At 35.1% G+C, this 26394-nt stretch overlaps 1 protein-coding gene across 1 annotated transcript in view; it reads left to right on the top strand.

The window, feature by feature from the left end:
• The window catches only part of LOC142337522 (uncharacterized), a 39987-nt gene that overhangs the window by 5084 nt on the left and 8509 nt on the right, over positions 1-26394 (top strand). The window contains exons 2-13 of the mRNA XM_075386809.1: positions 995-1247; positions 1901-2278; positions 4890-5008; positions 5381-5544; positions 6114-6459; positions 6908-7223; positions 7650-7829; positions 11701-11852; positions 15746-15941; positions 18811-19039; positions 19739-20005; positions 23635-23840. Of these exons, the coding sequence (XP_075242924.1) occupies positions 995-1247; positions 1901-2278; positions 4890-5008; positions 5381-5544; positions 6114-6459; positions 6908-7223; positions 7650-7829; positions 11701-11852; positions 15746-15941; positions 18811-19039; positions 19739-20005; positions 23635-23840 (2806 nt within the window). The remainder of the gene's footprint in view (positions 1-994; positions 1248-1900; positions 2279-4889; positions 5009-5380; positions 5545-6113; positions 6460-6907; positions 7224-7649; positions 7830-11700; positions 11853-15745; positions 15942-18810; positions 19040-19738; positions 20006-23634; positions 23841-26394) is intronic.

Genomic DNA, 26394 nt, shown 5'->3' with positions numbered 1-26394 from the left:
CAATTATTGACACAACTCAAACATTCTTATGAAGTTGCTCGCCCAGAAAACCCGATGATGGTTAGAGCTGCGATCCTTACACAAAGTTGCGCGAAGAAAAAAGGAAATGACTGTACTTGAGGCTAAAAAATAGTAGAACCAAGGATTTATAGACAATTCTAATATGAAAACTTCGTTATGATTATTTATTAGCTTAGATTGTATTACTATTTAACAGGTGAATAATAACTAACCTTCTAATTTTATTCTACGAAACTCTATTGTGCTATAATTTTTCTCCGAAACCTTCACTACAATTTTGCAGTTAAATTTAGTTCAATTTCGTATATAAATTTTGTTGCTTTATTTGGATATCCTTATCCCAAACAGATATTGTGATGGATCTGTCTGAACCCGTTATAAAGAAAAGATAAAACCTTCTTTTCAGTTCCGATGTTGTTAGATCGATCACATTTGTGACAAAATTTTATTGCTGTTAATTTTCTGTAAAGATTTTTTGCTCGTCAGAGTTCCGATTCTCCAATCGCTCCGCAATATCGACTCAATAAAATAATCTAACTCCAATGTCAAAACGAAATTGGCCATTCGCATCACGAACTCCAATCAAATGTGTAAAGTAAGCAATCGTGCCCCGTAATCTAATAAATCTATGCAACAGCTCATCGCATATTAATTGACCTGACTGTTTCAATAAAGTCAGTAAACAGTTGATGAATATAAATGCTGCACATCCTTACTTGTTTACAACTTGCATGTAAAGATAGTAAACCAGTAGCCTCAGCTAATCTTTTTGATGCATTATTCTATTAGGCTACCTCGCCAACAGTTTGTAGCTTGCATTCTTTGTTTTTTATCTAACATTCAAAATTTTTGAATAGCTCATTGAATAGAGGAAACCTTTGCAGCCCATTCTTAGAACTGTCGATGTTCACATTTGGTTAAAAGTGAAAAAATGCATTTGCTAACAAGTCTCGTTTGATTGTTATTTCCTCAGGAACACATCTTCAGCGGGCAAAACAAATAGACTGGATGTACTCGGGAATAACTCGGATCCTACCGGACGCGCTTTGAGCTCTCCGAGGGGAAACAAACAAAGTTTGGCAACTAAGGTCAGCTCAGCACAGCGGCCGCCGTCCAATCAAGTTCCGACCTCTCATCTGAGAGAAAGTTATCACGAGAAACCGAAGGGGTCGACTCACCGCCATGTTAATAGCATTTCGAGCTATAATGGTGAAAACCTTTATGCGGTAAGTTTATATAAGACAACTGCTTTTTGGCTAATCAAGTTACGAGACGAAATAACGTGTCGAAAATCAATTTTTTATTGAAGTTTTATTTTACCGACGTACATGACAAAATGTGTCCAGTAACTCAAATGTCCAATAACATCACATATTTTGACGTACACTCAATTTAAGTGACATAAAACTCATGTATATCTGTAAATTATGTAACTTTTGAGCCAGAGCATTTCTAGGTAAACTACCCGCTCTATTGACCCAACTTTTCACAATATCATCTACTTCAATCATCCTAAAGTATTTAATTAAGACGAAGGAGTTTGCTCATTGCCCAGGCTGAGGTTCCTTGCCGAAAGTCGAAATTTCCGCACCAAACTGAACGCACAAGGGGGCGTCGAGCTTTCAAAATTACATGTTCTGGAAACATTTACGACCGCGCGAAAACCTGGACATTAGTAACTCTAAACGCACGAAAGTTTGAACATAAGTAATTTTGAATGCTCGAAAGTCTGGACATAAACATATTCCTTCTGGAACAGTCTGGACATTTAAACTTTCGGTCCGGGGCCTCAACCTTGGTAAAGTACCATTTTTAAAGCAGTTAGAGTACAATGAGGTAATTGCAAGTTCAATCTCAGAGTTTAAACCACCAATTTTAGACATCGGAGCTTAATGACAACTACGAAACAATTCCTCAAGCTCAACTGCAATCAAAGCGATCCTCGAATCGAACATACAGAGCACACAAAACATCAACATCTCGGATATCACAACTTCCAGAGCAGAACTTAGACCAGACCTCCGACAGCGATTATGCCCCAAATATGCAAAAAGCTGCCAGCTTGCCCGACTTTCATCAAAGCAACTTGATTATAGAGGATCAAAGTCAACACGCAGTTACAGACATTGATGATTTGGTGCGGAGTTCAAGTGCTGATAATCTGTTCACGCCTGCACCCGATATTCCGCCTGTTGTCAAGCAGGCACTTGTTGACGAGTTGAAAACTGTGTTTGGAGCGAATGGTCGGAAAGAGCGTGTAAGTGAGGACAACCTTTAAGTTGTACTAACAAAAGTTTCAGGTGGCTTGAGGGGGGGGGGGGTCTAAGAAGGCTTGAGGGGGGTCGTTCGTTTTTGCACTTCTGACCCATATTGGCGTCGAAAAATCCGTATCGCAAAACCCATTCAATGTTTTCTTTTGGTCCTCGAGGCGTCATATCTATAGCCAAGTTTACTTTGAAAATTGAGAATTGAGCTTTTATTCAGTCTGTGTCAAAAATACTTGACGCAAAACTTACAAATCGGGTTTAGAATGTTGTTCTCTTAATATTCTAACACAGATTGGATTTAACGCAAATTGTTACCAATCGTGAGTATGTGGGATTGACGTACAGTTATGAAGCTTCGAGGATTACAAAACAAGAGGCTCATGTGAGTTTGTGCAACGTTCGAAAACAATGTTTGAAACGTCTATATTTTCACAGGTATTCCAAGAAAAATTAGTTTGAACTGAGAGAATGGGTTCATTTTTGCATCATTTTTTGCTTCAATTTTGCTTCATTTTTGGATTCATTTTATAATTTTTCATTTTACGCGAGCAAGACACATTAATATTGAACGACAAAACACAATATAAAACCATTAGTGGCGTGAAATATAATTTTAAAAAACCTCTTTGAAAAGAAAAAATCAACTATGATCTGTATCACTATAAAACAGATCGGATCTTAAGTAGGTTAAAAAACAGCGTAAAGAACATCAGCTTCCAAAAAACAATTTAAAACAAGCCAATGTTTTTTTTTAATTTAAAACAAAAAAATATGGCCTGCTTTGCTGTAAGTTTGTGAGAATTGTGACATCTTTATTGCTGAAAAAACTTCTGTGACACTATCAATGAAAAAAAAACATCTGAAAATTCAATTAGAGAAGAATGTATTAATCGAAGCGTATCAGGAAAAACGAGTCATAAAATATTAACGGTTTTGTTTTCTACGCAACCTGCAGTCTGCTCTTTTAAATGTAGCACCCTGTAACCAGGTGTCAGTGCAAAACAAAGCTGAATTAATAAAAAATAGACTGTGATTTGAACTGCTCTTTTGTATTGTTCGTGGCAAATTTCAAAAAATATAGTCTGCAGATTTCCTTACTGTGGTATCAATAGGCTTGGCTTTAGCTGCTTATGAATTAACTGCCAGCTGCTGTTCAATGGGCCAGAATTAACTGCCGACTGCCCTTCAATTAGTCAAAAAAGATTGCTGACTTGGTGATTGAAAAATGGGCGAAAAAGGTAACAGGGAAACCCTAATTTGGCACAATAAAGCTTTTAAAACTTTCTCTTTTTTCGACAGATTGGCAATAACAGATTGTAGATTTCAGTTATCTCTCGCAAATCGAGGGTGCGGCATTTTCTATTCGTCACTTGATAAACTCATTTCATAGAAAAAAACAGCGGATAAGCTTGTATCAATGTAAAACTTTACCGGCTTTGGCGAACAGTACTGTTTGTTTAAATGACAATATTTTTGGATCTTGTCCGCTATTCGACTACACAGCTGAAAAAACTTGAAGAGTAATAGATAATCCCTTCAAAAAATCACCTCAAAACTAATCCCTACGAACTTTCAAGGAACTCTCTAATTAGTTGTGGTGATGAATCAATTTGCAACTGAATGAGGCACTAAATTAATTGTTTTGTTTTTGCTTCCCGTTCAGTGTGATATAAAAAGTTTTCTTAAATTCTTTTGGGCCAACAGATGTGTTTTTACTGCTGAAATTTATCGTTTACTTGTTTGAACTTGAAAATTAATTGATCAAATGAATCTAAGTGCTTCTGAATGATGTCAATAAGTTTTATAGGATTGTCGTTTAGCATTTTTGGCATTCAATTGGCCATGTTTGACCCAATGGACTGATTTTAAAAAAAGAAAAAATGAACTGCAAATTTTGAAAAAGATTCCCGGCTGAAAATCACTGCGCTAAGTTTCTCTAAACTTATGTCAAGAAATACCTGTGAGCTGAATTTCTCTAAAGCTATTAAAAGACAATGCTTGAGTAAAAAGTTGACATGAAAAGTATTTGCTCGGCCCATGAGAAAACAGTGCTTGACCGAAGCAGGCTGTAAAAAGATATTAACTCTACTAATGAAGAGACCATGCTTGACCCAGAGGTGCTCATTCAAAGACTTTTATTAAACCTATGGAGAGACCATGCTCGACCAAATTTTCCTGTGAAACGATTTTTTTCGAGACCTGCTAAAGGACAATGCTCGAATAAATGTGGCTATGAAATGATGTTTGCTTGAGCCATCAAAATACAACGCTTGACAGAAAGTGCTGTAATTTTTTAATGTACTAATGAAGCGACCGTGCCTGACCAAAAAACGCTCAGGATAAACTTTTTTTCTAGACTTGTGAAAAGACAATGCCCGACAAAAATTCCCATGAGAAGATGTTTGCTGGACCTTAACTAAGAAGATTAGCTGTGTAAATTTAGTCAATACCCCCTCCAACAAAAATATTTTGGTCTTTTCATAAGTCGAGATCTGGACTAAGGAGCCACTGGAAAAAGCCTCTCTTTTACGGCAAAATTCATTAAAATATGGTATTCATTTTACAATTGGAGCGTGTGGGGAAAAAAATTAAGTATTTCAGGTTGAGAAAGCGAGTGAATACCACAAACGGAGACCTCCTCTTAAGAACTCAATGAGAGGACTCCGATACTATGATCCCCATTACTCTGAACAGCTGAGCCGACAAAACAGTTCAGTCAGGTATAGTTTTCATTGCTCTTTACCTTTCCGATAAGATGAAAACACTTACATTATCAGATTGAAGTACAATTTGAATTTTAGCTGGATTGAAAATATGATTAAATTTACGACTCTTTAGCATAAAAATACACAGATTTAAATACTGACGTGGCAATGCTGAATGACATAGCGCTGAATGAATTACTTTTTTGTCTCTGAAACCTAATCTCAGGTGCGACTAGCCATTGCAATGTATATATACTCCTACAAAAGTGTAAAATTGCAATTTAGAAAATGTTATATATTGCCATGCTCTTTCGAGGGAGGGTGTGAGGCAGCGCCAACATTTGTATTCTTTCTAAGTTATTAATTATATTTTTTCCGTCTCATTAGAGGTCAAAGGTCACTTGCGCCCATTGGAGACGACGAAGAACCGTTAAATCCATTAGATTGGAACCCAGATGAAGTGGCTCAGTGGCTGGATCAGGAAGGCTTTGGAGACATGACGTCACTCTTTCGAGACAGAAAGATTGATGGAAGAGATCTGAGCACTCTAAGTAAGATAACTTTTCTAATTAATTATTTGCCACTTTTGCTTCCAAAAACAGTAAAACGCAACAACCAGACTTTTGTAGTTCGTAAACGGATCTTTTCCGTTTGTGCCCCCTACCCAGGTTAGTGGGTGCATATTATTTGCATCCCCCAGGCGCACGTGCAATATTTTTACACAGATTTACTGTAATGGCACGTGCTCTGTAACTGGGGGGTACGTAACATACTGGGGAGGGGGCAGACGGAAAAGAGCATCCTAAACTACACTCAATTTGTTTTTGGCAATTTCTGGTTCTCGTAGCAACTGATATTTGCTATTAACGGCTTAGATTGTTTCTTGTCTTGTGGTTGATATTTCGGGTCCTTTATTTTGATGTTTTGCGTTTAAATTAAGCAAACTTTTTATCAAGGATGCGCATTCTTATTGATCTGCGCATCCAAAGCCAAAAAATGATTAGCAAGACAGCACAATTGATGTTCTACCACTTTTGTCTCACCGCAAATACTGGGAGCCTAAAAATTTGGTAGAACATTTTACGTAGACATAAATCAATAAATCATGGAAAATTTTTAGACAGGAAAGACCTGAAAGTATTGGGTATTCACAATGCTCACGATGTTGAAGCCCTGAACGACGCAATTGATGCCCTTTTCGCGGAGGACAGCCCCAGATCGGGTTACAACCGACGAAGAAAACCCTCATCTCGCAAACCCTCCAAACGCCGCCTCTACTCTTCAAGACATGAAGACTCTGAGAACAGACCACCCGGGAATTCGTTCAGAGGGGGTAGAGGGAATGTAAGACAGAGGAACACAAAGATTTTAAAAGCAAAAGTTCCCTCCTTTTCGCGACCTGGATCCGAGCTGATAAGGCGACAGTCTTTGATTGCGGAACAGCAGAAACATCAAATGTCACCAAGGTAAACAAAACAAATGTAAACAAACGCTGATCCAAGGTGGTTTTCGGGCGAATTTCTCAGCACCCGAGAAGCAATGGTTGTGATATCTCGTTAATACATACAAGATCTTGATTTAGTGGACAAAACTTGAAATATGTTTGCAAGATCTTGAAGGTTATGCTTTTATAGCGAATCTTGACCTATCTTTGTAAATCTTGGCAGGAAAACAACTTTCCTTAAGCGCATGCAAAAATCTTTGAGGTGCATATTGTCTTTTTTATCGAGAATGTCTTCAAGGTTTCATCAAGTTAATTCATCTTTCGTTTCGCATGACAAGTGGTCATACTCGGTATCATATACCCTATTGTAGAAAACATTTTTTGTAGAAAGTTAAATGTGAATTCAGATGCAGTTAATTGCAAATCCTACTAACGTTTTTAAAAATATCAGAAATTGTGTACTGTTTCAGACATCGAAAGGAACAACGAAAACCTTTCGAACTAGAAGATCCAGTCCTCGCTAGCCAAACATCCAACGTGGCAGAAAAAGCCAAGTGGTTTAACAGTAACGCCACAAAGCCGAAACAAGCAACTAGCCGAAAAAACTCACCCGAGTTAGATAACAAGTCGGGCATAAGTCGAGTGCAGTCACTTCGACACGAGTTGGAGGTCCAGGAAAGCCATCGGAAGTTGGAAAATATTTTCAACCGGAAGCGACAATCGAAAGAGAGTCTGAGGAAGAAGGAAAAGAATGGAGCCCTATTTGCAACAGGTTTCAATCATAGGGTTTTTGCGATAACACCCTCCATAAAATGTCCTCTTTGGCTTTAAGAATTGGACAATTATAAGACTTATATATATATATATATATATATATATATAAATATATATATATATATAATATATATATATATATATATATATATATATATATATATATATATATATATATATATATATATATAAAATATTATATATATATATATATGTATGTATATATAATATATATATATATATATATATATATATATATATATATATACATTATATATATATATATATATATATATATATATATATATATATACATACATATATATATATATATATATATATATATATATATATATATATATATATATATATATATATATGTATATATACTTGACTTCTTATTTACAGATGTGGATGATGTTGACGCGGGAGATCTAGAACAGGAAGAAGTGGCACCCGTTTTTGCGCATGCAGGAGATAACAGTGAGATGCGAGGCACCCCAATCTCCCGGAGGAGGTGGAGAAATTGGGAAAACATCAAAACCAGAGTATGACTGGATTAGCTATGAAGTTCCGGAGAATGCGACATCGAAGGATTTGCTTAGCGAACATCTCAAGGTGAGCAAGGATTGAATTTAGTGTGTCCACTTTGATTCAAAAACGGACGCACATAGGCATAGTAAAATGATTTTGATCACACAGCAGACAGAAAAAATCAACAATCACCAACAAAAATCGTTGTTTTTTGTTCAGCGCCTTCGACGAAAGAACTATGCTTCATTACGTAAAATGCCAACTTACTTATGCAAAAACTATTTTAACAATGTGTGCTCATTGTTCCGACCCTCTCGAGGGGGGAGGAACTATATACTCAAATGGGTTTTTTGTTCAGTCAATTTTGGCCGATCGATATATTCACCGTCGAGAGTTGAGACTGATATCATTAAAAAGCTTGTCCAGTGTAGAATACGGAATTAAAAAGATTTTTTTTTATTTTCGTTTTTTACAGGGAGTTATCGAGGTTTAAACTTTTCAGAAAAATAGAGTGAATTCCTGTGATTTTATTCACATTTTCCGGAATTTTCGCCAATTTTCGACCAAAAGTTCGCCAATTTTGCTAAATTTTGATAAAATTAAAAAAAATTTAAAAAATTTTGATTTGATTGTTAAAGACAAAAAAAATATTCTGGGCTATTTTTATTTATTTTTTTTTGTCAAAAATCTGGCTAACTATGTCAAAATTCAGAGTTCTTCGTCAAAAACAGCAAGCAATAAGTTTCTTTAGTCCACTTTGATCAAATTAGCAGGAAGTACACACCCAAACACCACTAACACATTCTCTGTAGACTCAAGCTGGGGCTATTTCTACTTCAACTTCGGATGCTAGTGCTCCATACTTAAAAATTGCCGTTTTTTGCTAACTTTACCCGTTGATTATCAAAAACGCTGCCTTTATTTTAGATTTTTTGACTAACAAAATATCTATATCTATAACACTCAAAAAATAAATTGTTCTTAATGGACGAACAGTATTAGCAGAGCTAGTTTTTGACCAACCTTGGACTGTTACAATCCATAAATAATTCGGATTGTAATCAGTCGGTCTTTTTATAAAAAAAAAAGTTCTGTCTTTTTTATATTATCTAAATAAAAGAAACTTTCAATTCAAAGCTCACTATTGATAGCTCCAATTAACTTACTAATTGGATCCAAATTAATTTGTCTAGTTTATAAGTTGAAAACTTATGGTCGTTTGACTTTTAAATTTATTTGGTTTTTTAATTAAATAATGGCTTATTGAACTTTGCCTCCATTTTTCTCTTAATTTCGTCAACTTGTAGATTAGTGTCAGCAATCAAAAAATTCTTCTTCTTTCTACTGAACTGAAATCTAATCTTTATTGCGATCTTACGCCATAAGATATGGTTTTCTTGCTTCGATATTACTATATTTAACATTTTCTTTTCCTTTTTAGGTATTTGCTCATTTTTCAAATTTTCTAAATTTGTCACATTGTCATACTATTGACAGTTCATATATTACATTATTGGCGTCCAAAATAGAGCACAATTGATGATGTTTTAATCCTTTAAGATATAGATTATGGCTTTAAGGGCTTCGACACTACTCTCTCGAAGAATTTAATTGAGTTTTTTAAACTTTTTACTTTGTCTTTTTGGTCGTATGAAATTTTTTTGCCTTTCATGGAAAAATAGATGAGCCCATATTCCGATATTAGTAGATAGCTGATGTCTTTCATCACTTTGAAAGCTATTGTTTTCCAAAATTATAAAAACACGTTTTAAGTACACATTTTTGTTCCTTTTATTTTCTGTTTGTTAACTAGTCATACTAATTACCGGTGAAAAATTACATTTTTGTTGTCAAAGGAAACTGTCAAAAAGATTGGTGTCACAAAATCTAATGTTTTTAACGAAATCGTTAGGACTTTACTGACTTGGACACGGGTTTTCCACAAAAAATGAAGATTAATTTTTGATTTTAGTCGTTTTTGACGTTCTTCTTATAGAACGTAAGACATATTCCGGATAATTGCAGGTCTTAAGGGCTTCCTTTGGAACAAAAGAGGACCTATTTAATTTTTCCATTTTGTAATTAATGGCTTTCTTCTCTTTGCAAATAATTTTTTTTCGAAAAAACAAGTATTACATAATTTTGGCCTTTTTCTTTTTGTCTATTTGTTACCTAGTATCATTAAAGAGAGGTCACATATAACCTTATCGGTGTTCGCCAAAGCAGATATCAAACACATGGAAAGGATGGCTTTTTGGGCTCGAAAGCGTTTCTGACAATCTATAAATGATTTTTTGTTTGTTGTCTATTTGTTGTTCTTTTTGTAACCGCATGAAAAATTGATTACCGACAGTAGTTCTTAATTCTTTATATAGAAGCATTGGCAATTGTAAACCTCTGAGACATTTTATTTGATTTCCTATGTTTTTCATTAGTTTGAAACAAATTGTTTTTTTTATTAAATTAAGCGTAATTTTCAACTTGTTTTCAACTGATTTTAACTGTTTTTGTTTATTTTTGACCAATTGTTACTAAGCTTTATTATTGCATATCTTTTACAGGTTATTTTGTTTAGCTTCAGTTTTATCTGACACTATTTTGACTTTGTTATTAAGTTTTACTTTTAAAACGGACATAAATTTTTTTATGTAATTAGTGTTTGTTGTTGTTTTTGTTGTTGTTGTTGTTTGATTTTGCTGTTCGTCTTGACCCGCGTTCCTAAATTTGGAATTTCTCATCAAACTAATGCATCATTTTTTTTACTCCACTGAGTTATTCTCTTTGGAGGCTATCTTTTGGAGCTGCGAAGCTGTAAGCTGAGCGGAGCTGTATTGCTGTGCTCTTGGTTTTTTTTGTTTCTTCGTCTGACTCTCTTTTTCGTTTTACATTTGTTCACACATCAAAGCTGAAAAAGTCAAATTTTTTGAATGATTTCTTCCTCTCACTAACACTGTTTGCGCGCGTGACGTCATTTCTCAATCTCTCTAGAAAAACGTGACTTACCTGACTCAATAAAATGACTTTTGCACTTCAAAACTTAAGTTTAATTTTAATTAGTTTTAGATCAAAGGAACTCATATGTGCAGTAAATTTGCCTAATAAAAGGATTCTGTGGAAGGCATTTCAACGAGCTTTATCAATTTATCTCTGAATGTTTTTTACATAGCTTTTTGAGCGGCGTCGATTTTTTTTCAATATAGCTCTGTATCGGTTTCATCTGTTTTATACGGCACGCAAGTCTATTCTTTCGCAACCATTCTAGTAATCTGCCGGCTATGTTTGAAAATTAATTGAATTTTTGGGTTTTTCTATCTGTTCCTCATTTGGTAGACAATTATGCCAAAATTGTGGATGATCGGGGTCGGAACCTTATGTGCGATCGCACATTACCGAGCCTCCTTGTTTAGTATATAGTATATCCGATATGTCTATGCCTAAAAGTGTCTGGTCTAGATGCTTAGGAACGATATTTATCTCATAGAATAAATGGAAATAAATGTCAATTTAGCACCATTACAGAGCTAATACCCAGACTTGTGGATTTAACTGGACCATGGTTTTAAGCTAAAATGTGCAACATCGTTATGACTACTAGCATGCAAACTTGGCTTCATTCAAACAAAAAACTTGCCATTAGATCTCGAAAGATCTGCTGAGTTCATTTTTGATGAATAAAATTTATCTTTTCCCTCAATTGAATGTTTTTTGGGTGTTTTAATTCCTCGCGACAACACAAGGTTGGCACCATAACCATTCCACTGGTCATTTTCCCCCAAAAATGATTTCAGAAAAGCGCAGAAGTGGCTGAAAAAATACATTAAAATAAACCGCTTATTTTAATCACAGACATTAATGAGAGTAATCTAATTATTCAACAAAGATAGCGTGTCAATTTTTCAAACCACCTTTTACTGATTTGTTGAAATAAGGCTCCTTAAAGTATGTTTTTGAATAGGGCCTGGGTTTACACGGTACAGAGGATACTCTAGTTGTTCTGGAGACTAGAGAGTGCGCAGGACAGAACAGCAGTGACTCATCAGTCTTCTTCAGACGAATGGTTCACTCAGCCGAAAGATTGTTCACTACCCAAATGTCGTGGTCCATGCGGTTTGTGTTACTTTTGATGTTATATCAACCACTGTTAATGTAAGTGCCCGGGTTGAGGCGTGACTAAAATGTCGACGCGAAATTATCCGAGAAGTGAGCTGAACGATTTACAACTCCGCTGAAATCGATTTAAAGAGGCATTTTCCCCCGCATATAAGCTGACTAAACAAGGAGGCTCGGTAACGTGCGTTTGCACATAATGTTCCGACCCCGCTCATCCACAGTTTGATTTAATTGTCTATCAGATGAGGAAGAGATAGCGAACTTTCAAAAATCCACACATCATTCAACAAACGATTAAGTGAAAAAATAATGCTAAGTTAAGGGGCCAATGAGACTTGGCATTAATGAGAGTACTGGACAAGACCAACATAAAAATCAAATAGTTGCAGCTATTAGTTACGATCAAAACTCGATTTCCATATCTTAAAAAAAAACACTCAATAACAAATTGAAAACGGAATCAGATAACACCTGAACTAAACAAATAAACCTGTACTTCATTAGATAAGATATGAGACGAGGAGACAAGTCGACAAAGGCGAGCAAAAAGGGCAAAGTACAAAAAATAACGGAACTAATTTTCAAGACAACCAATTACAAATTAAAACCAGTAAGTATTAGATTGGCTGATCAAAAAGACTAATTTTTACCTCATAAGAAAACAATTGAGACCTGTTATTCTCCGTAAAACGTCAGATGATCATGAAAAGTGCGTGAAAAACAAAAAGTAAATTACGAAAACTTGAAAAAATTAACAAGAAAGCAGTGTTGCAACCGTTACAACTATAAGCTATTCAAAGAGAACATTACGTATTGCAAACTGTGCACTTTTCAAAGCCAATTGGGCTAACCCATTAGTGCAATAATAAGGCAAGGAAACAAAATATACACCAACAGAAAAATATCCAAAAAAGACATTTTTCTGATGAAAATGCGTAGTGCCAAAGAGAAGAAACCATTAGTTGAATATGAAACCATTGTGAAGATTGGAACGTGGTCACTAGAAAAATTGTTGTTACAGAGACTAAAAAAACAGAAAAGATACAAAAATGACAAAGCTCAAATACTCTTTGTTTTTTAACATCTTTTTCAAAAATTCCAAACAAACCATGAGCTTTCAACTTAGAACGAAATTGTATTTACTTGCAACTGATCAGGAAGCCAGTTGTGCTTTTTATCAGTGTGATCGAATCAAAAGACAACAATGCAAACAACAAATACGGACAGAGCAAAAAATTCATCAACTTTTTATCGAAACCAGTGTTGAAGTCATTAAAACGTAAGACATTGAAACTTAGTTAAAACTTCATGTTGATAAATACGAGTTTGAATGCTTTGCTTGGTTTTTCATTCACTCCTTGGTTTTCTCAATTGCGTCAGATTTGTAAAAAGTCTTTGTGTAAAAGAGGACAAAAGAGGCAAAAATTTTGACAACAACTGAAAAATTGCAAAATTGTTATGAACATACATTACTAAGCTCTAAACACATTCGTCGAAACGTAACCAACAACTAAATTTTTTTGGAGCTACAGAAAATTGATAAGCTCTGTCACGAATGAAACTAAGTTACTTGTTAAAAACAATGAAAACGAAAATCGGTATGAACAAAATTATATATATATATATATATATATATATATTTATATATATATATATATATATATATATTGAAATTAATTGAAAATCATTGAAACGGGTACAAACTGGAATCAGTGAATATAATCACCTAAAACAAAGCGGAAGCAATTAAGGCTTTTGATTGTCCAGTATAAGCCGCACGACATCAAAAGAACGACAGTTAGATGCAAAAACTAGAACAATTCATAAACTATTCGAGAGAACGGTTTCACAGCCGTTAAAACTATTACGAAATCACTTACATTTTTAATAATTTTGTTTCCATTTTCATTCAATGCCAATTGACGTTCTGTTAATGTAATTTTTTGAAAAGGGAACATATAACAACTTCAAAAAAGGGCCAAATTTCGAAAATCACAAAACTTTTATGAACTTTTGTGGTAGGAAAGCCAAGAAACCTTGAGTTAAATGTACACATTCTAACGAATATAAATTATTTCGCTTGTAATACCTTTTGCTCTTTTTATTTTGATACTAATCTACACATGGACAGATACAAGTTAAAAATTACACTGAAATTTCAAATTTTCAATGACAATTTCCTAGAAGAAAATATTCAAAGTCATTACAGGCATTGGATAAAAATTGAAGGCTTTGTATATGTTCATCTATAGCTCGTAAAGTACTCAATTGGAACTGTGAGTAATAGATCGAAGTCATGCAAACAAACGAGAACTGAAGGCAATACAAAACAAAAAATATTAAAAATTGCAAGAACGAATTGTCAAAAACATAAAGAAAGTTAGATTTCCTCTGAAGACATAACTTACTTTTATCTGGCATGAAAAAACAAAAATTTTTTAAAAGATCGCGCTCAAATGTACCCGAACAGCTATTGATTATAAAAATCCAAGATGAGTACAAACCTAGCCCTGAGTTTGCTGCGCGTCCAACAAAGACAATCAATTTTTTCATATGCTTAAAAGTAGATGAAATGGAAGAAGGAAAATTTTATTAAACTAAAAATATATGATGCTTTTTGTGTTGTTATTGAGTTAGTTTTTCGAAAATTTGGCAAAATTTTAATTACAGAAGACTTCTATAGGAATCAAAAGTATGGTTACTTTTTATGGAGTTTTTTTTGTATGTTGACAGCAGATGTTAGTTTTATACTTCCGGAATATTTAAACGAACGTGGAGTAAAAAATCGTCTTTGGAGCCATTCTTGATTAAAAAAGTCTCAAATTAGAAAAAAAATATCAAAACTATCAACCAAAAGTCTCGGCAAGCCTCCTCTGTCCTTAAAATTAAAAACAGTGGCATTTTTATTAACTTTTGAAACACATTTTAGCAAAATTGAGGTAACACTGTTCAAAGTAAGGAAAATGTGAATAAAAATTTCGTCTCATATTCGCAGAACTGCACAGCGATAACTCTAATTAAATTTTTTAATTCAACATTCTACACTGGACGAGCTTTCTAATAATACCAGTCTCAACTCTCTACGATGAATTTATCGACCAGCCAAAATTGACTGAACAAAAAAAACCATTTGGATGTATAGTTCCTCCCCAAAAAGTGGGTCGGAACAACAATCAGGAAAAGAAGTGCGGTCTTCAGAGCACTTTTCACAATTTTACGTAAAACCTCTGACACTACAGTATGGCTTATGTTATTCACCAATTGAAGGGATTCGAGTTGGATTTAGAGAAAAGATTTCTCAAACTGCCAAAAAAGAACGGTATTTGCACCGTAAGTTTATGTCTTCTCAGCGGCGCTTTGGCTAATTGTACACTTAGAAACTAATAGGATTCTGAGACAGCGCTCAGCCGCTTAATCTCCCCTGGCTTTTACCTGTTCATCCGGATTTTGAGGACGAAAAGTTAAAAGGGTCAGACGAAACATCGGTAAGCAAAAATCAAAAAGCCCACAGGACTGATATAATTGCTACAATCTTTGTTTGAGAGCAATCATAAGGATCTTTCGGAACAACCCTTGCATGGAATCAAGGAAATCATAAGTCATAAACTTAAGTCAGAAAAGGATCTTTGGTACTTGACAGAGTCAGAAATCATAGAGAGCGACTAAAAAATTAACTATTTTCGAGCGACAAAATATGTGGGCATAATATTACGACAAAATTATGGAAAATTGAGAAAAAAAACAGAACGCTGAAATCTGGGAATAAAATGAGGGGCCTCTTCTTTTTGTGGAAATCAAAACTCCGACCAAATTTTTTTTTACACATTTTAAATTATATTATTTGTTTTCTTACGATCACAGAAACAGACAAGTCGCTTTTTGGTTTTTAGACAGCGACACTATTTCGAAATTACCCGAAAGTCTCACTTAGCCGAACGTCTGAGCAGTGGAGTGCCTCTGGACAGCTGTGGGAGATGTCCTGGACTGGAAAGAGTGACAGAATCCCTCTACAAGGAGGCAAACGACGCCCTAGACACTTATGCTGAAGTTCTGGTTTCATTGCAGAGAGTCAATCAAACCAGCCATGTAAGAAGTCTCTGAATAGGGAAAAAAAATCAGAATTAATTACAACTTTCAAAGTGCAGTGTGGCATGAACAGCGTGACTCAGTACCTGAAGTTTTCCTGACAAACACATGACCATTACTGAAAAAGTATTAGAGCTCTAATAACTAATTAGGGCTTAATTTTAATACCAACAAAGTAACTCTAGATTCAGATCCGTTCCATAAAATGTAAGATGTATCGTGATTAAATTACATTTCAGTTCTGGACATTTGAATGAAGATATTGCGAGCAAGTCTGATCTGCTCTGGAAGTAATGTGCAGGATTTGCTTCACTCTCAATCAATGTCGGAGCAGATTCGAAAAGCTCTCACAGCAAAAATTACTTTCACTTTTGATTCACATAGATTACAGATAAAAATGATGAGCCGTTTTCCTAATTCGAATAACTTGAGACAATCGAAATTTTATCAGATATCTGATTCGGAAAATTTAAAGCTTAGTTTAATTCTTCTCTTTTTGTATAACTGACTCCAATATTACTGACATAAGCCTCTTCGAATTATGTGCTCCTGGCATAGAGTGGGGTCAACGTTTTTCCCCGTTTGAGGTTCCAGGCCATATATGGTCTGGACATATCGGTTTTCGTATGGGACCAAAGTTGTTTAAAAGATGTTTCAAAGTTTTCCTAAATATTTACCATCAACGATCACTGCTAATCCCAGGAATTTTAAAACGTGTTCTTTTTCAGCTCCCCTTAAATTTAGTTAATTAGCTTTCAAATCCTGGATCTTTTCAACAACCCCCCCCCCTTGGTACCTAGTGGAGAATCGCCTCCTTATGTGCTATGCTTTACCACAATTTTACTTGAGCTACAGATTAGATTGACGAATATCAGTTAAAGCGCAATTGCGGACCGCTGTTCACGACCTCTCATCAGCTGTGGGGTGTAATCCTGAAATCGCGCGTCTGTAATTGCGGGTGAAGCGCGCCCACCGACCCAACAGTCGGAAATTCTTTTCACTTTGTATTCGAATTCGGCTAATCGTCATCGCATGGCTTATTTTATTCTATTCAGTTTAACAGTATTCAGTTTAACAACAATATGTGCAAATGTGGACAGTTATTAGTCGTCTCTGATTGGTTAATAAATCGCTCACTTAAATTCTATTCAAGAATAGCCCTCCTGTGCAAAAGAAAAGATCCCAAAGCCTTTGAGAGTCGCTATGGTCGAAGTTTTTTTGCATCCCACACAGATGGATGTAAACAACACTACCCACAAAGTAAATCGAGTGAAGATGCTTCACACGATGCACAACTACTTATTTGTGCAACATCACTTTCAGCACACTAATCCGTTTATCCACATGAATTTGCGTCTTCAGTACGCTAATACTAAGCTGACTTCACCCTACTATATGATTTATAGTTACATCATTCAACCCAACTATTGTGAAGGCACCCTACGTAATTTTGATCCTATCAAAAATTACTTCATTTTCTCTCAGCTCTATGCCAAGACTAATCGCCCCATCCTCGTCCCGATCGAAAATCTACAATGTGTAGAAGGAGGCGCCACGAAGTGCGCCTATGGCCACACTTTTAACCTCCTCTACAGGTACAGGATGGTTGATAAGCTAGACACTCGGCAGCCATCACAAGAAGAAACACAGATCTTCAATCACCTCGCGTTTACAACCACACTGTAACGTTGATGTGTATCCTCGATCCTCGTGCCCTCTCTGCTTGTCTGGCACGTGATCCGGAATTCCTTGCCTTCTTCCGTGATCCAGACAATCAAGCTCCGGACTTCGAGTTCGAATATCGGACGTAGGCCACAGACTTACAGCAACACCTTGGGATCACAGTCTCACAAAAACTCAAGAGACTCACTATTCTCAAACTTCACCTGAAATTCTTTTTCTTTTCTTTTCTTTTTTACTTTCTTCCTGTCTTTACTTCTTTCTAAAAATTATATATTCACCATATTATTTACTTTTTCCACAAGACTGAAGAATAGGATTATTTGTTTTCTACTTCCTCCCGCTCGGGACTTACGAAGGAAGGTGTTAAATTTAACCAATAGATTTAATAGGGAAAGTAGCTCACACAGTAGCTAAATGATGGATTTCCATCAGAAGGTAAGCTGGTAAATCCGACTGGTTCAAACCTTGTACTAGGTGGAGATAAACAGAAATCTCCTCGTGCAAACCAGACAGAGACTACGGACTACAAGCGATCCTCCAACTGGGAACAAATCCTCACTACAAGACAGCGAGAGCTGTTGGGCTTGCTATCAACAGGACTGACGTTACTGGCCAACACACCCTGTAACTGGCACCCTTACTAGTTCCACGATCAAGACGAACCTCTTCACTGACGACACTAGTCACTACTTCACTGACAGGGATTCTAGACGACGACACAAGCCACAACCCACTTCAGAGAGGACACAACTCATCACTTACATCACCCTACCTTTCAACGAGGATGACGCATTCAACGTATTTCTGCTACACTTCACAAATTCGGATTTGAAACTCTCAACCCCGGATGGATGTAGCAGTGGAAATACTGAATGTGCACCTTCAACCAATCAGAGACTGAGAAGACACTATTCTCTTTTATATAGAGAGAACTGAACTAACTGTAGTCAGTCTTTTAGTTAGATACACCATGTGTATACCATTGACTGCGGTGCTATACTTCTTAGCCACCGTAATAATAGAAGTTTATTCTCAGTGTTTTACAGAGTCGGTTAGTCTTAGAGATATAGGTAAGTCTACTTCGCGCGCACAAATATGTAGCCCTAGCTCTTTATACTTTAAGGCTGTAAAAGGAGCCCACATCGGGTCTGCCTTACATGGTGATAAAAAACTCAATGTATTTCAGGTGGCCCAGCAGAGTAACCCTTTTGACCTCGAAAGTGTTTTGAGAGACCAGCTGCATCACGTGATCAGCAACTGCGAGACACTCAAAGACAAAAGGTCAAAGCTGAGACCGAGGTTACTGAAACACACGTCAGCAAATAACAGAAGCAAAGCGGGAACAGGAAAGTCTAAAGTTGTTCAATCTAAGCAACAGGAGCAAGTTGATGAAATGACTAAACTACATAGCTTAGGTGAGTTTCGAACCAAGCGTTCTTAAAACTTGGAATAATTTGAAGATAAAAATAGTTTAATAAACGAAATTTCGTTAGAATGCGTTTAATTAATTAGTTAATTAATTAATTAAATCAGTTGTTATGATAGCGTTTCTCTAAACTTCAGTTCTCATTGACAGCTATTTTCGTAACAATATAAGTTCAAAAAATTTCAGCATGATATAATATAAACTGATTGATCTTTTCGATCTGATTGATAGATACTTAAGGATTGTTTTTCTCGTCAATAGATCGAGCTTAATTGTGGAAACTGAACTGGATTAAGCTTGGATACAAATTTGAGTAATTAATTTGTGAATCAATTGAGATTGACTGTCACCTTTTACGGTTAAATAGGAAATTTCAGTGTAGAACTTCAGAAAGCCAACAGTGTCTCATTTTAGATCTTTGAATCACATCTTCACCCAAAGCAATGAACTTTGAGTTTTCTTGATAAGATTATGAAAAGATTCTGGACAAGAAAACGTGATCTTTTCATGTGAATCAAGAAATTAGGTAAACGTCAAGATCTATCATGAAAAGATTGCTTAACATTTTTTTCGGAAGCATCTCAACAAATCTGATGGCTTGTCAAGTTCTATCAAGTTTCGTTTTACTGGGCATTTAGTCTTCACTTAGAAACTTTTTGTTAGAATTCTGGAACAGTATATTAATTAGGTCCTTCTCTGCTTAACACAACAATCAACACTTCAATCAAACTGTACGAGAATGAGGAGAAGTTCCTAATGTCAGAATTGAAGGAAATTTCCAAGAAACAGGAACAGTCCACATCCGGCCCATCGCTTTCGGAAATTACATCATCACTTTATTCGTCTCTAAGTGTGTCTGGTCACGCGACCGTTGTCTCGACTGAGCTAACGCCCAATAAACAGAAAGCGGGAACAGCTGTTGGGTCTTCAACTGACGTTGACGGAAAGGAAACAGGTACGGTAATAACTGTTCCGACCCCTTTTGAGGGCGAGGAATTACATACTCAAATGGGTTTTTTTTGTTCAGACAATTTTGGCCGATCGATATAATAATCGTAGAGAGTTGTGAGTGGTATCATTAGAAAGCCCGTCCAGCGTAGAATATGGAATTAAAAAGATTTTTTAAATTTTCGCTTTTTATAGGGAGTTATCGAGGTTTAAATTTTTGTGAATATTAAACGTAATTCAGCTGTTTTTATCAATATTTTTGACCAAATTTTCGTAAATTTTGACCAAATACTCGTCAATTTTGCTATAAAATGTTAAAATTGTTAACTGTAGTGTTATTGATTTATCTTTAAATATAGATGAGGATTGCTGAATTTTTCAATCCGGGGTTTTTTGGTAGAATTTATGATAAATTTTTCAAAATTCAGACTTTTTTCGTCAAAAAAATGGCTTTTTTTAACCCACTTGATTTAAATTTGCCGGAAGTAGACACCTTAAAATTGCAACCATATTCTTTTCAAGCTTAAAAGTGATCTAGTTGTCCTCCTGCGGGCTTTAAGGGTCTTCTCGAATTATAATTTTGGCAATTTTTTGCAAAATTAAACCCGATAAATATACAAAATTCATTCTTTACTTTTGACAAACTGAAAAACGTTTTGTATAATTGATCTATTTCGCAACCGTTTCAACAATTGAGTGTTTTGGTAGACGCGCAGAAATATCTGGGCTGATCTTGAACTCACCGTGAATCCTTATGATAAAAAATTGATTTTAACAGGGCGCGAACTTTTTTTCAAAAAATTTCCGCTATGTGAATGTTTTTTATGTAAATTACGGGCAAGAATTTCAAATCAGGGCTCATTTAATGACAGATAATTTTTGCAATATACGATAATATATCAGATTATTTTATGGTTTCAGATTTAAGCTCATGATTTTTAAGGCTCTGACCAATTGTTTTCGTAAAAATTTTAGGAAACTCTTGCTTGTTGTTTTCATTTCTTATAATTATTGCTGCCCAATGACTTAGTGTCCGCAATCAGAGATCCAGTTAGCTTTTAGAAGGTATCAAAGAACCTAGACATTTTTTTCAGTTGTTGTCAAATATCTGTTATGACTTTGAATATATTTGTTTTGAGGAAATATCGGTGAAATTTTGAACCTTGCAACTATTTTATCTTTTTTCTCTCAACTTCGGTCACAGTCTCAGTAAAAACTGGCTGAAGCCGAATTCCTGTGGGTTATATATTAATATCGGTAACGGTATTATATTCACCTAATAGTATCCTTATTTGGTACTACGCGTTTTCAATTTTTCTTTTGTTTTTTATCATTATTGCATATTTTATGAGTTGATTTTGATTCCTTTACAATTTATCACATTATTGTCAAGTCCAATTAAAAAAAGGCATTGCAAAAAATGCACAAAGTGAGAAAAAGCTGGATATGTTAATTATATTTGTTCGATATTTTATGCTTTTTGGGCTGAGACACAGTTATCTCGCAAAACTTGTGGATTCCTTGATTTTGCCTTTCTTTGTCTTTTTTTTCGTTGTTGTACACCAAATATTTGACAGCGATAGATTGCTTCCCCATGGCTTATACTTCAACCAAGTTAAAGATTTCAGTTTACAGCTGTTTGTTTTTATGACTTTCATATTAATTTTGACTGATGGCTTCGATCATTTAGTTTCATAAATAGTTTTCGAGATTTCTATACTGTTCAATTTTCGGGTTTGTTTTTGTTGTCATGTCTTAATAGTGTTTTTTACAATGAAGACTTGTCCGTTATAAGATGAAGGGAACGTGATGATTTACAGTTCTTTCAGGTAACATATTATTATTTTAGTGCCTTGATCAGTCTCTTTACTTTAAATTGTTTGAAGTTTTGGCTTTTTGTATTTGTTTTTGGACTTTTGACTTGTTATAATTATTAACAAATTCAATTAGTTTTCTGAGGTGTTGAAACTTATTCAGTTGCTTTTTGTTTTAATCCTAATTCTTTTATGACTTTTGAAAATATTTGTTTTAAAATAAATATAAATTAAATTCGGGTTTTTGAGCTTCGTCATTTTTAAATAAATTTCGGTCTGTTTAAAGCTCAGTCTCTGTAAACACAGAACACAACGCATTTTCAGTGAGCTATATTTTATAACGGTTTTTGCTTCAAACTTTTGTCTCTTGCCTTTTTTACTTATGTTACTACGAGATTTCATAAAAAATTTTTATTTATTTGTATATTTTAAAGGTTTTTTGTTTCTTTTTTATTTATAAGAATAGTCATTAATCCCATTGGCTTTGAGATTTTGCGCAATCGAGCATTGGATAACCACAGGTCTCAATTGCTTCCTTTGTAGATATAAATGAACTTTTTAATGATTTCAGTTGATATCTAATGACCTTACTTACTTTGAAATTAATTGTTTTCAAAAAAGGAAACGAATTTTTGAACTTCGCACCTGATTGCTTTTTTGTCAACCTGTTTGCCTATCGCCTTGGGGACAGGTCCCATAACTTTTCTATTAAAGTATAGGTTGAATTGTTTTCTTTGGTTTCTATCTGATGCGACTTTGATTTTGTTATGATTTTCTTTTATTATAGACATCAAGTTTTGTTCGTAAATAATGTTTGTAGTTTTATTCTTGTTATTGTCCTTTCTAGTAGTCCTGTTATCAACAACTTTCATCGGCCCCCTAGCGTGGCATTATCGTATTTCATTGGTTTTTTAAACGATTTGTATGTTTTTGAAAGTTTTCTATCTCTTCATCATTTGATAGCGAATTAAGTCAAGAATATGGATGAGCGGGGTCGGAACATTATGTGCGAACGCACATTACTGAGCTTCCTTGTTACAATACTCTCATACTAACTGTAAAATTGAGGCCAGAATGAAAACGTTTCTTAGGTTATGAAAACTATTCAATGGCATTTGAATTCGCCATTTGAATTTTGCAATCATACGAACTATGGGGACCAATTTGAATTATATGCAAATATGTAGGAAATGATTTTTGATTGAAAAAGTTTTTATGGCAGCTTTTTTTCTTTAAAATGTTTCCTTAATAAAGTGGTTCTTACGGCTGGAAACAATGAGTCGCTGTACTCGTTCATGAAAATAAAAAAACGACATTGTAATTTGTACATCTCTGAAAATTCATCGACTTTTTGACAGCAGGAGACCAGCTGATAATAGTAAAAAAGATTTGCAGAGGAAAAACAAAGGTTTTGCAGTGGCTCAGAAGGAAAAATGGCCGAAGGTTCCAACTACAATTTTCATGTTCAGCACCCATATGTAAATTATGTACCTTTCGTAATAAGTAGCCATTTGATCCCAACGTCAACACTTTGGTAGGAATTAATTCCCAAATATTTTTCTTCGTCATTTTCTTTAAAAATAAAGAATTGAAAATAACACAACTTAAAAAATAGCACAACTTAAAAAATTGATTAAATCGCAAAATTAAGAGAAGATTTTTAACAGGTGTCTGAAAAGGTGGTTCAGAAATGTCGAGTGTTCTGACGCCGCGTCAGTTTTCCTAAATATTTCAAAACCAATCACTGGTTACAAAAGTCTCAACTGATGCCTCTAAAAAATGTCAAAAACAACTTGATTGCCATGTGTGATGCTTGTTCAAGGTTACAACTTCAAGCTGTGTTCCTTGCGCAACGGGGGAGTCACAATAGGGAGTCAGGACTGTGATTCAGTGTTGCAAGAGGGAGACAGGTTGATTGAGGTGAATGGTCACGTGGTCGTCACATCCAACAGCGATTCCGTCAACAGAATCCTCCTTAATTCCACTTCTGCCAGGGTGGTCGTCATGCGATCAGAGACCAGAGATAAGGTTTGGTGCGCTTTTCACTTCTTTTTTCTATATCAACGTTTACACTATCAAGCGCGCATCATTGCCGTTATAACCCGTAGTATGTTTTAAAACATACTAAGGGTTATAACGGCAATGATGCGCGCTTGATAGTGTAAACGTCGATTTAGAATTTGATAATGTAAATGCCGATATAGAATTTAAAATTTCAATTGACAAGTTGTTGAAAAGGCATTTTAAGATGAGCCAAGATATGATCTATTAACATGCCGTATGAGCATCTAAACTACATGAAAGAGAATCGATTGCCACTCTTTCATGTAGTTTAGATGCTTATACGGCATGTTAATACCGGTCTTGACATGCGTTGAAAAATCATATCTTGCTAAAAACGTATTCCAAGATCTGGAAAAAAAAACTTTAAATAGGAAACATATACCTGATACACATAGAAAACAACAAGTCGAAGGAACAAACTCGTCGACAGTATGCATTACCTTATTACCTCTTGTTTTCAAACACTACATCTTGACAAATCTTGATAAAGTTCTGAATATCTGCAAAGTGTCCTAGCATATCTTGACGATTGCCTTATCATTTTTCCATTATTTTAATAATTTTACTTAGTATCTCAAAAAATGTTTCAAGTTTCAGTTCATCGGGATGTTAAAGAGATTTGCGTTTCATGTAGAATGTACCATTTGCTCAATGGGCTTACGAAACTAATGTCACGACCCAAATATAGCACAGAAAAAACAAGACCTAAATTAACCTGTCAAATATTCGGCAGTATGAGCTATTTTCACTAAGGATTAACTAGGATTTTCAATCGACAAAAATGTTACTTCTTTAATTACCCGAGATAAGAACAAGAATTATGGAGAAAATTTTGTTTTAAGATTCAAAACTTCAAACTACGCTCAAAATGCTTGTTCGTTGTTTTGCTGGTAACTAAATTTTATAATCTTTTCCTAAATCTTCTATTAGTTCAAGGTCACTGTGTTTCGTTGAAATTCGCACAGTGAATCAGCAAATTAGGCCTGATAAATTTTAATTAATAGAAATGTTCTCTTACATTGAAATGAACAGTAATTTGGAGACGTTTGAACGTGAAGAAGCATTATGAGAAAACGTTTGTTAGTTTGACCATGTAACAACAAATTTTTGAACAACTTACAGCCTCATTGGATCGGAAGACTGCAATATTTGCAAAAACGTTAGAACAATTAAGTTACTTTTACTAAACTTCAAATCACTCAGGCCTTAAGTTGCACAATTTAGAAAGTTTAAATTATAAGTATGATATCATACTGAGGAGTCTAATCACTGTAATCCAAAAATGTGATAAATGGGTGCTTATTTTCTTATCTTCCTATTTACTGGTTAGGGGTAGAATTAATACTGTCTTATTTTCTGTATTAATCTGCAAATCTTATGAAATTCCATTTTTGCAAGAACTTTGCAATGAAACTACACTATAGAACGCAGCCCACAATGAGGTCCTTGACGGAAACAGTTATGTCCAGACCGACGACAACGCATAAGGTGGGCACATAGAATCTGTCGCATATTTTTTAAAATCAGGGTTTAAAAAACACAAGCTTGCGCAAAGCCTGACCAGAGTTGGACCTGAATTATGTACAAGGAGTCAAAAAAATAACGTAAATCAGTGCTGATCTGCAATTGGACGGAAGAAAACTGTTTTGAATTTTGTTTGACTTAATAAAAATTGTTGGTGAGATATTGCTATGTCGACTGTTTTTGGGTTCCACTCGTTCGTTCGGCCTCAGCTACAACCAGATGAGTCATAACTTCTCTATGAAACTTCGGAACATTTCTTGGTGATGTTCCTCATATCGTTCGTCTGGGCTCAGATTTGTCCTCTTCTTCGTAAGTGTCAATCTCTCTTTTTCTCTATCTCTCTCTCCCTTTCTGAATTTCAATGGTTTCAGTACATCTTTCCCAGTCTTTTGTTTTCTCAGATCTTTTGTTTTCAGTACATCTGCCCAGTCCCTCATTATCTTCCAGATATTCTTCAAGATCTTCTAGTGGCTCTGCTGACTCTGTTTCATCATCTACAGAACTTACTTCAGGCTCATTCAAGGTACACATTCAAACTTCCATGACCTTGCGTGATTTGGGTATTTGAAACAGGCTTCTTTTCTGTACTCTACTTTTACCGACAACCTTTTTTCAGTGACTTGTGTACAGTTTTGTGGCCATTCGCGCTACATCATCTTAAGTAAAATCTGAGTGAAGACACAAGCATCCTGAAGTATCCAGCAATGTCTCGCTGAAAATCATAGCAAACCCATTCTGTTGTAGCGTATCCGATCTGGACGTCTCTTTAATTTGCGTGCCTCTGAGCAGTAAGTCTTCAACTATTTTGAGCGAAAATTTTTAACTGTGTTTTGTTTCGGCTTTAGGGGCGTTCCGTCAATGTCAAACAATGTCACACTTGTTCTGCAATGTCAAACCAAAACAAACTTGTTTGCAAGTTTTGTTTTTTTTCAAGTCCAAAAAACAAACCTTGTCAACTGATCTGCCAGCACAAATCAAAACTCTAGCCCCGTTA

Source organism: Convolutriloba macropyga, chromosome 4 (assembly GCF_964194025.1).
Source record: "Convolutriloba macropyga chromosome 4, txConMacr16.3, whole genome shotgun sequence".
Lineage (NCBI taxonomy): Eukaryota > Metazoa > Xenacoelomorpha > Acoela > Convolutidae > Convolutriloba > Convolutriloba macropyga.
This window is presented reverse-complemented; position numbering and strand designations above follow the sequence as displayed.